This window comes from Phalaenopsis equestris, unplaced genomic scaffold (assembly GCF_001263595.1).
Source record: "Phalaenopsis equestris unplaced genomic scaffold, ASM126359v1 Scaffold000840, whole genome shotgun sequence".
NCBI classification, from domain to species: domain Eukaryota; kingdom Viridiplantae; phylum Streptophyta; class Magnoliopsida; order Asparagales; family Orchidaceae; genus Phalaenopsis; species Phalaenopsis equestris.
The window spans coordinates 3,127,351-3,139,270 of record NW_018165280.1 but is presented as its reverse complement, the minus strand read 5'-3'; the positions used below and the strand labels follow the sequence as shown (position 1 = coordinate 3,139,270).

Sequence of the window (11,920 nt, the reverse complement as noted above, 5' to 3'; positions counted from 1 at the left end):
TGTTCGCGTTTGTCTCGTTTACTTATCGAACGAATCGAACACGAACTCATTGACGAACCGAACACGAACTGTTCGCGAACAACGAGCTTTTTTGACAGCCCTAGATACCATACAAGTCAATAAAAAATATTAAATTTTAGAAAGATAAATATGCAAAAATCTCCAAAAATGGAAAAAACTGCTGACCTCGTAGCCGCTGGGGCAGAGACAGAAGCGAGCTCTCCGCATGTACGAGTAGTAGTCATCCGAGCCGGGAGGAAGATACTCGTGGACTTCGAGATCCGGGTCTCGGCCCTTCCAATACCGGAGGAGGACCGGTCTGACCGGGCCGTGAACCCCGCCGGCGAAGAAGGCGAGGAGGGATCGGGGAGAGGATTCCGGCGGTGGCGGTGAGATAAATTCCGGCGGCATGTCGCCGGTGACGAGGTTGATCTCCGGGATGCTCACGTCCTTTCGCGGCCGGAACCCTTCCGACGTGTTGGCGTTGCAGAGCGCTCGGATGGCGTTCCCGTACAGTAGAGCGTTGGCGCGGGATGCGTGCGGGCCCTGCGCAGGAAAGAAAAATTACGCATAACGTAAATAGCAATAACCTCTTTCAGATAATTAGCCATATAACCATTTCAATAATCTCAAAATAATTCCGAAATAATCTCTCCAATTTCATTTCAAAAACTTCAAGATAAAATCGTAGAGGTTATTTAAGGGTTATCGAAGAGAAACTCATATATTCTACTTCAATAATCCAAAAGAACAACACAAAGGTTATTCCTAGGTTATTTCGGGGCCCGCTGTTCCATTTTAATATTTTTTTAGTTGAACCAGATACAACACACATGACGATATATTATTGGAACTCAGCATGATATATTATTGGAACTCAGCACGTAGAGCTATGTCCGGAGTCCAGATATAAAATTTTTTCCTATAAAAGAATACAATGTGCTATAAAGAAAGTGAGTTAATATTACCTCTTGAGAAATTTACATACATACCCACACAAATTTTATGTATTTACATGTCTAGCACCTAACGTTTAATATTTATATTTATAATATCGTGTATTTCACTTTTAAAAATATAGTGATGGTGCTATTTTTAATATAATGTTAAAATTTTGGGTTATATGGATGTATATATGAATGCTTAGGTGATAGATATGTAAATTCATAGGAATTGGGTGGTTAATAATAATAATAATATGTTAATGCAAATATCTTAATTAATTAATTTATAATTATAGAGAAGTAAATGCGGACAGTGTCAATGTGTCTGGTGCTTGGGTAATCATTCATACTCGAGTTACTTGTTCACAAAGCCATAGAAAGTAGAGGGGCCATAATATTGAATGCTAGGCTTGTCTTATAAAATCTTTTAATTAGTAGATTTATTTTTAAATAATTGTGAGATGAAATATAATTCATTAATTATGTAATGTATTAATGTCATAATAGATATACTTCTTAAATTCTTATGTCGGCGTTATAATTTCTCTTCTAATTTATTCTCTCTATTATTATCGTCGGCAAGTTCTTGATGGTGTCTTTTAGAGTTATATTTGTATTCACTTTTTTTCTGAAGTGTGATGAAAGTGAATTGATGTTAAGAATGAAAAACACAAACTTTATAGCCACAAAATAGGGAATAACTAGACATGGAAGAATTAGTTAAAATGGAGAACTAAGAGGTCATCACAAATAGCTATCTCATCCAAATGGACAGAGGGTTATAAGAATGACCTAAGGTGTCTTGGAGTTGGCTCCAAAGGGCGGCTCTTGGAAAGACACATTTGGCAACATATGCACAAACTCTCCTTTCCCTTGACAACTATCATATCAACATATTATGCTCAACTTTTATAGCAGAGGAAACTCGATAAGAAAGTTGTGTCGAGATTGTTACATCATGAAGGGTTGAGAAGAATTGACAAAGGCACATTTGACAACATACCCACAAACTATCCTTTCCCTTGCAGTATAATCATTTCATTGCTATTTTTTGACTTGTAAGTTCCATTGATTTTAGAAGCCAACGATAGTTTTGGAGACTTAATAATCATTGGGTGAGAGAGGAGTCTTTGAATTATTCTTAGAAATCTATTCAAGGGGAAACCCCTCAAAGCTCACTCTAATATACTTATGATCATCCTTATGATCCTTTACTTTATTTGGATAAGTTACTCTTGATGATGAATTACTAATTCATTATATTATCTAGTTCTTTCCTCTCATATTTAATGCTTGGCCTTTAGTTTTTGGCATCAATCGATGCTCACAATGTCTTATAGGATGATGAATTCAAATTAATCTATAGACAACACCCCTTATTTATAGGTGGGGAAGAGACATTGCTTTTATATAAATAAGATTACTTTTAAGTAGAATAAACAAATGACATTATATAGCCTAATAAAGGCAATCTAAAGTGAAGATATGCCAAATATGGCTCTTAGCTAGATAGGTACGGTGTAAGTGACTTCTTCAAGCCTATCTTGCAACTAATGAAGTCTTATCTTCGACAACTTCAATCTCCTGACTTTGACGTGTCGATGTCTCGTAGACAGCAGAGTTGACTTAAAAAATGTTTTGCATGGTTTTATGGTAAATGTGTAAATGTTTTTTAGTTGTGGGGATATGCAAATATATAGGAATTGGGTGGTATGTATGTAAATGGCTCAATACCTTTACACAACGTTTAGGTTATTTGAGAAATTAAATGATATGAATGTAAAAATTAAAAGTTAGGTTTTAGATATTTAAATATGTAAGAATTGGGTGGTATGTATGTAAAAGCTCTCTTTATTTTTATATATGTGTGTGGGTGTGTATGTGTGTGTGTGTGTGTGTGTGTGTGTCCCCAACTCAACGAGATGGCTCATATCTCGGCTCGTTTATTTCAATATGATCTAGATCCAAGCCAAAATTCAAATCTATTTTCGAGCGATGAATGATCTTTGAGCTAAATTCACAGCCTTAATCAAGAGTGACTTGTAAGCGGAGAGAGCATCATACCGGGGTCGTCGGTTGGCGCAGACTCCAAGAACTGCAATGAAGCAACAGGCTCATCGATAGGGGCATTGGAATGAGGCTCAAATAGAGGTTTTTTATGGCGAGTGTAAACAAGGAGAGGTGAGCATGGGGCTCGGTTGGTGTCAAATCTAGTGGTGCCGAAGGTGTACCGAGAATAGTGGACAATGAAGTAGGAGAAATGTCCACCATAGTCTAAAAATGAATAGTCACTTAAGATTGTGTCAAGAAAGAAGGGAATATTTTCAAAAAAGGGGATGCCGGTACTAACATGGGTTTTATTGGTGGTCTTACTGTCTCTCAAGGCCATCTTTGCAATGACTTTTGAGATAAAGAACTTGTTCTCTCTCCGACATTTCTTACATATAGAAGAAGCTCAATCCTCTCGAGGCATTTGCATTTCCTAGTACAAATATTTGATGAATTTATTGTCCAAGACTATGCTACCTCTTTGCAAACTGGTAGTTGTACTAGTGGGCCCTAATGAGAAATTATTTAAAGTTCTCAATGTCATTCCGATGAGCGAAACATGCTACCAATGCCTCATGGGTAAACTTTTTTACCTTGCTTATACGTGCCTGGACATTTGTCATGTCATCAGTGTCGTAATTCAGTTTATGCATGACCCTTATGAGCATTATTTCATTGTTGTCCATTGGATCCTCCACTACCTAAAAGACATATTGGGCTTGGGTTTTTTTGTTCACTCCTCACAACTCTCGCCTGGTTGCAGTTTATACGGATGCTGATTGAGTAGGGTTCGTCCATGATCGACAATCTACCTACCTCTGCTTATCGCTCCTTCATGCAGGAGAACCTTATCGCATGGAAAAATAAAATATAGTCTGTTGTTGCTCGTAATAGTGTTGAAGTCGAGTTTTGCGCTGTCTTTGGGTATGTGTGAAGCCTTTTGATTGTGTATCATGCTTCGTGAGTTACGTATGTCAGTAACCATTCCTCCACAATTTTTTTGTGCCAATAAAATTATCATTATCATTGCTCATAATCTGGTCCAATACTATCATACAAAACATGTGGAGATTGATTGTCACTTTATCAAGGAGAAACTCGATTCTGGGGATATTTGTGTTCCTTTTCTTCCATCTGCTTGTTAGCAAACTTATATTCTTATAAAGAATCTTCCTTATCAGTTGTTTTATGATTTCAAATCCAAGTTGAACATGATTGACATCTAGGCTTCAACTTGGGGGGGGGGGGGGGGGGGGGTGGCGACGTTAGAAGTTATATTAGGATTTTGTTTATTTCCTCTTTATGTATTTATTTTTTTCGTCTAATTTTATGTGTTTATGTTTTTAATTTATTTGATTTAATCCTTGCAATCTTGGAGATATGTGTGTTATTTCTTTCCTAATTAGGATTCTAGTAAATTGTATTTAAACAAACATTTCATATCATTGCACCATCATCGTTCGATTGACATATCATCGAAAAATTAAGTTATCATTGTTGTCACTAAATTGCAAGCACTTTATTGCATCCACAATCAGATGCCACTGTTGCTCGACTGTCTGTACTCTCATCTCCATACCATCGCTACCTTTCGATCGCTATTCGCTATTTCTAAAAAATGTCAAATCACTATCCCACATTGTGGTAATATTATAATTCCTTATTCAATCATGAAATTATTCAAACTTTCAACTCTATAATAAAATTATTTCGATCGGGCTAGGCCCTCATCTTTCCAACTCAAAAGATCTTAGACGACTCTTCCCCCATTTAATTCATCTATGTGCATGTCAGATTTTCGTGCAAAAAAAACTAAGACAATAACTCACATACTCTATTATGATAAATTTCTCACATATCTCCTAATGATATCATTTTATTAAATAACCATTAATTTATTCTCATCTTTTCAAGTCGTGTATGAACAATCCATGCATCCATTAATTGAAAAGTCATGCAACATAAATTATCGAGAATATATGCTAATCGCACGCACATACGCCTCAAAATACAGAAACTTCAACACTTCAGCTAAGGGCCTGTTTGGGGCAATTTATTTGGTGTAATGGCGTTTTGAAAACGCACCTGATCTGTTTGGGTAAACTACGTTTTGACAGCTTATGCGTTTCAAACTGCTGAAAACAGCTTTTTCACATCGCACCTATCTAGCTGCTGTGGTAGCTTTCTGGCAGCGGTCCGACTTTTTCAAAAAAATAAAAATTTGTAATAGTCACCGCATATAGCTTATTAGCAGATTATTCAATAAGCTGCAGCTGACTCAAACAGAAATTGTCGACACAAGTTAATTGGCGTGTCGCAGAAAGATGAAAAAATATTACATCAGGACTTCAGATGTATTCAGAGTCCAATTGTGGGACGCCACGTGTCAAGTGAGCTCCACTGTTTTTAACTCTGACCAATGCCAATGTATTGCGATGAGGTTAACTTGACACGTGACGCCCCACCATTGGACCGAGGAGTTTTTATGACAGAGCTTTTAATTGTATATAGATAAGACAGAATGTGCATACCCAATCGTGGCACGAGAGCATGAAGTGGTCGGCGGCGGCGGTGCGGTTCCAGTAAGGGTGCTTTGACGCCACCACGTCGACATAGTCGGAGACGAAGCGGCGTATGGGCGTCTGGTCGAAGGTGTTGGGGCGGTAGACGTACCGGACCAGCTGAGTCACGCTGAAGGGAAGGAAGAAGGCGTGAGCTCGCCGTGGATCCTCCGTTCTCAGAATATTCGCTTCGCCGGCACCGGAATATTCTCCCGGGCGCATTAATTCTAGCTCGGATATGAACCGGCCCTCGGTGGTGTAGATGTTCTTGCAAGGCCCGGTGTGCACCAGCGGCGCCTCCCCTTCCGAGTACACGTACACTCTGAACCTCCTCTCCATCTCCGAGTAGCTCCTGTATGTCAATTATATATATAGTATTCTTAATATAACCATATAATAATATTTATTCAATTTTTTTTTAGTTACATGTTATTAATTAGGAATTTTTTAAAATATTACTAAAAATAGAAAAATCATTATAGTTTAAATTTCGGGGGGGTCTGTATGTAAATATCTCTAACTTTAAATTTTGATGCCATAATTAGTAATACAGTAATAGAAACTTGTAGGAAAGAACAGCTGCATATTAAGAAAAAATTCATATTCTAAACTCATAAATAAGCAAGATTTTTAATTATCGATTAAAATTTAACATGTAATTTTATTAGAGATAGTAAATTTTGATGTATTGATATTATAAAATATAAAGATATTTGATGTTGTAGGAGAATTTGTGGTGTTAGAGGTAGCTTTATTTGACCGTGTAGTCGTGTCGGTTGTCAGGTGTCATGTAAGAGCTGAATTTTTTTTTTTTTTTTGTTGAAACTCTTCCATAATTCGTACTGGATCCTTTAGAGAGTGACCCGAGGCACCTTCACGAACAAGATTGCGTCTTCCAGGATGAGAAGCGACTGAGGCTAGATGACTGTCCATTGGAATTGTGGGTTTTGGAGCATGATGTTTCATTGTTACGAGTCTTGAGTCTGGTGGTCATTTAGGAAGTTGCATAAATTCTTCAGTGTTTGATTTTTTTTTTTTTTTTTCCAAAAACGTGTGTTCGATTTTCTTGCAATGCTAAAAAAACTAAATAATCACTCTCTCAGTGTGAATCTTTTGACACACATTAATACTATTTTTTTGTATTATGGAATTATAATATGTGGGATAAATGTAGTGTAGTTTATTTTTTTCTATAGTAATTGTAGGATGTTTAGAAGTTCGATACATACCTAATGAACATAAAAAAATATGCTAGCACTGATCTTAAAGAGACCCAACGATCCAAAAGGGAAGAGTAGAATGAAGGTTGACCCATTGTCAAAAGATTGTGAGACTCAATTGATTGACCGAACGAGATTGTCTGAGTCAAAGCAACAAGGCTAAAACCGATCAAGCCACAAGGCGGACAAAAAGATAAACCGACCTGACGTGATAACTAAATCCCCAATAGAGTTGATCCAAGAGAAAATCTAGTCCTACAACATCTCCAACTATCCTATAGACACTCCAAAGGCACCTCACGGACCAAGGACTGACATTCAAGTCATATCAACTGGCCAACCCATTCCAATCAGGCTCAACGGACCGAACTGATCCCGTCGACCCAAAGCCAATTGAACTCATCCAATCGAGCCAAATAGTAATCTCGCAATAAACTCATACTTTTAAAGTACTAGAAATATCTCAGTACGAATCCCTTTAAAGAAGTGTTAAAATGTAATAACATTATTGTGTCCTCTTCTTGAAAAATAGATGAATCATTTTTATGAATAAAACACGACAAATTACTGTTCCTTATCAATTCCTCGGGTATAATTCACGTACAAATCAAGATTCAACACCTAATCTCTTTATTTTCTAAGATAATAAAGAAAATAGATTTTTGTTTAAATAAATTATTGACTAATGTCTAAACAACATAAAGCGGCTGAATGCTAAGTAAGAAAAAAAATATATGAAATTAATGACGATATTCATTGACCTTTATACCAACGCCGTAAATAAGGAAATTAAATTAATGTCAGGATTCCGGATGGCGAATTAATTGGAAAACCAATTATTAAAAATTCCTCTAAAATAAATTAATGACCTTGTTTACTATTTATGTAATATTAAATAAATATTATTTTTATTTTTTAAATGAATATATTTTAAAAATAATTACTTTTGTATAAATATATGCCCGGGAACCGGTCCGGTACTCCGCGGGTCAGCATACGAAAACGCTCTCAAGTGCGCCGGGCCAAGCACGAGGGCTGGAAATCATGCCGCCGCACCTCACCGTATCGAACAAGCGTAAAAACTCAAGAACCAAAAAGGAAAATAAAGAAAGAGATAAAGAAGCAATCAAGTGATTCTTTTACGCACTGGTAGAACGCGGCGGCGTTGCGGTACACGCTCGGCCGGCTAAGCAAGCCGGAGAAATTCGTCCGGCCAAGTCCGCCTGCGGCGCCGGCGGCAGCTCTTCTGATGGACGCTCTCGCGCGGGAAAGTTCAGCCTCGAGCTTGTTCTCTGGAGCGGGATTCGCCAGCCGTTTCGCCTGCATGGAGATATTCATTAATGGGTGTATTTATGGAAGGATTAAAGGTTATTGAGATTGGTTTGAATTGTATTTTTACAGGGGCGGCGGCGGAGGCGGAGAGGGCGGCGGTTCCCGGCGGGCGGCGGCGTGGGGAGAGGCGGAGAGTTGCAGAGGTTGAGGTTAGCGGCGATGGAGAGCTCGGGGAGAGGGAGAGGAGGAGGACGGTGGGGAGGAGGATGAGGAGGGGGATGAGAATAAGGATTTGGATCCAAGAAGAGCTGCAATAACCCATTCTTAATCTCTCTTGTATTGTTGTTCTTGAGGGGGAGAAGATTGGTTTCTGGTTTCTGGTTTCTGGTATGGTGTTTTATGTTAGTGATGGGAATCCATTGTTTGTGGAAAGCAGGGAGGAAGAAGAAGAAGAAAAGCAGAGAGGGAGATGTGGTTTCATCTCAGTGCTGTCTTTCATCAGTTATGCATATATATATGTTGTTATATATATAAGAGTGAATAATTTGATTAATTTCATTAAAAGAGAGGGTGGCGGGATCTGATTTTAGTAAGGAGATAAATGATATGAAAATAATGCTTTCCTTTTCAGTTAATTGCAGGTTAAGTTTGGCCCTGACCCAAAATTGACACGATAAGTGAATCATAATGCGACCTGGTCTGGCCTAAAGTAAAAATTATTTGATTCAAACTTAATTCGATTCTTCAATAGGATATAAAGTTTAAAGCAAATCTAACCCAACTTCCACCCAATTAACTTGAGTCTGACTCGCGTAACGTGTTTAACACAAACATAATGGTTATTCAAGTTAAGCTTGGGTCGAATTCAAGTAAATTTTGGGTTAGCAGATCAATTTATGGTATATTTAAGTTGGCGTGTCAATTCTAATCAAATCCAATAAAAACTAATATGTTGGGATTATTGACTCATATCCAATCCCAAAGTTAATTAAGTCAACTCAAAGCTAAAAATTTTTAACTTGAGTTCGATTCAAGTTGACATGTTTGGATCAATTTTTGACACTCCCAAGTAGCTCTAACAACGTAAATCATTAATATACTTTTGACTTTTGTCATATCAAGTCATTTCTCTGTCTCTCTGTCTCTCTCTCTCTCTCCTCTTTTTCCGAGACACTCAATCACTGACAAATTTAATCTACTAAATTTATCAGTAAAAAATATTATAAACAAGGTTGGGAGTAAGTATCTGTTCGGGCAGAAAACAAGAACATTAATAGTGATAACAATCAAAGTATGGGATAGTAACCAAGTCATATTTGGAGCACAAATTTTACATCCAATATGATACAAATTCTAATTTAAAATTTGAAATTTAAAACAATAAAAAGAGTTTATAGCATTTAAAATTTATTTTTAAAATCAACAAAATTTGAATATCATTGATTTAGAATTAAAAGGATCAACTCATCTTCACAATCCCGGGAGCATTAAGTATTCAAATTTTGTTCATGTTTAAGGTTACATTCAGAATAATCAAGACCTTCGAAATCATAATATCAAGATGGTTCCAAGTTCCAAACTAAAATTTAACATCCCATGCCATACTTCAAATAATCATCCATCATTTAATTTGGGAACTTGGGAAGAGAGAATTCTCTTACCTTAATAAATTATGAGCATTTTGAGTAAATCACAAGTTGATTCTCAAAGTTTTCAATGTAAGCAAATTTTTTTCATTATACCTACTTTCTTTGCATCTTATTTTTAAAGGGTTTCATCATTTGAATCTTTTGCATGTCTCCTCTCAGTAATTAATTTAGACTTTCCATAAGAAGGACAAACCCTTAGCTTCGATGAACTTGAGTGCATGATTTGATTGGAAAATTTAATCTTTGGAGCTTCTATCTGCTCATAGAGCTTCATTAGCTAAGTTCATCTATTAACCCTGTTCAATTTTGATAAAAATAGTGTAGAAAGCTTCTTTGACTTTTTGTGATAAGCAATTTAATTTTAGGAGATATATTCTGAAGAATTTTATATTTCTTTCTTTTCAAACTCCTTATACTATTCATATACATTATGTTTAGGCCCTTAATTTTACTAAACCTCCACCCGTTTTAGTGAAAAAGGATTTATCACAAATTTTATCCTAGTCTTTGTGACTGATCATTTTGACTCATGTAGAATCGCACAGGATAGTCAATGCCTCTTGCATATGGTAACTCTTTCGAATGATAAATTTATAATGATTATGTAGTTTTTTCCCCTCTTGTTCGAAATCCCTTAGACCTTTGAGTATAATGATCATCATTTCCAACTCTTTTAATTTCATCTTTTTTACCTACTCTATCACAATTAGGCCCAACATATCATTTTATTATTCATCCTTTTCTTTATCATTTTAAGGTGGAAAGCTAAACTTTCTCTACTTAATATAGAATTACGACACAACTAAAAGGAAATGCAAGTCCTAAATGTTGCATAAGCGAAAAAGACATAACAAGTTGAGTATGCTCCACATCAAGAATCAATCTCTTCATCATCAATGATTTGAACCACAAATATATGTATTATCAATAAATAATTATAGTAAATCTCAATAGATACACACACGATAACAATATATGTAACTCACATTCTGAGCTCCACATTAAAGTTGATATTTGACCTCAATTCATGATACCTAATTATTGAATGATAAAAACACCTAAAAGAGTTTGGCGCCGCAACACTTTACCCAAAGTATAGAAGCTTAACAATTCAACAAGAAATATATTTCAAAATCATGAATTTTGGAGGAGGATTGGAAATTATTTGGTTGACAAAGCTTAGAAAATGTAAAGAACTATTAGAGAAGGGAGGTAAGTTAGGGAAGAGTGTCTTGGAGTGAGTGAGAGTTTTGAGTGAGTGTGAGTGTGAGTGTGAGTGTGAGTGAAATGGCTTCGTTCAAAGAGTGAGTGAAGAAGATTTAACGAATTTTAGATCATTGAGACTTTATCTGGGTGTTTTTTTTCATTTACTACAAAATTTAGTTTTAAGTTTGATGTTTTATGTTTGATTTTTGTATCAATCTATGATAACTATATCCAAATTTTTAGATTAGCGACATTTTTTTACTCTAAATTTAAGGCGTTGAATGAAAAATGTGTATTTATTATTTTGCTAACCCACAAGCTTCATTTTCTTATTTATTAGCCACATATATGTTAATATTTATTGTGACCGAGCACTTTCAACAAAAAAAAATGACATTAGAGTTAGCATTCAATTTTTTCGATAATATTGGTATATAGTTGTGAGAAAATTACATTCATCTTGAAGAATTAATAGTGAATATTCGATGTCTTTGCATGATTTAGATGCCTAAATTATTATATGAGATCTCAATAAATAGTAGAATTGTCCTTGATTGACAAAACTCATAGAAAAATCTAATTTTGGGTACAATCATCTAAGGAGTTCACTAGGTCAAAGGAAATTGTTTAATTAAAAAAAAAAAAAAAACACTGAAAGAAGTGTATTTTTTTTCTCAAGTAAAACTCTAAAAATATTTATAGCTAATTGGATAAAACTTGTTTTATAGGACTAGTAATCAACTTAGTTTAAGAATTGGATGAAAATTTTCATGAGAATGAATTTGACTTAATCATTATATTACTTGAATGACACATGAACTTGTGTGAACCGTGCATGGGCCGAATCACCAACACAACACATTATATCTAAGAATATACATTCATTTTTCACCACTCCATAAATAAAATTTTATACTTAGATGAGATGCTATAATATTCATCTTATTTGTTAAATCCTAATTTATCTGTGAATAACACCCAAAAATATAAAGCATAAGAATATATATATATATATATAT

At 35.6% G+C, this 11,920-nt stretch overlaps 1 protein-coding gene across 1 annotated transcript in view; it reads right to left on the bottom strand.

The window, feature by feature from the left end:
• LOC110031656 (probable glycosyltransferase At5g25310) overlaps window positions 1–8,531 on the bottom strand; it is a 10,331-nt gene extending 1,800 nt beyond the window's left edge. Inside the window, exons 1-4 of the mRNA XM_020734983.1 lie at window positions 8,174–8,531; window positions 7,922–8,094; window positions 5,525–5,906; window positions 187–546 (exon numbers count right to left, since the gene is read on the bottom strand). Coding sequence (XP_020590642.1) covers window positions 187–546; window positions 5,525–5,906; window positions 7,922–8,094; window positions 8,174–8,368 — 1,110 coding nt within the window. The 5' untranslated portion in view covers window positions 8,369–8,531. The remainder of the gene's footprint in view (window positions 1–186; window positions 547–5,524; window positions 5,907–7,921; window positions 8,095–8,173) is intronic.
• Between the last annotated feature and the right edge of the window lie 3,389 nt (window positions 8,532–11,920).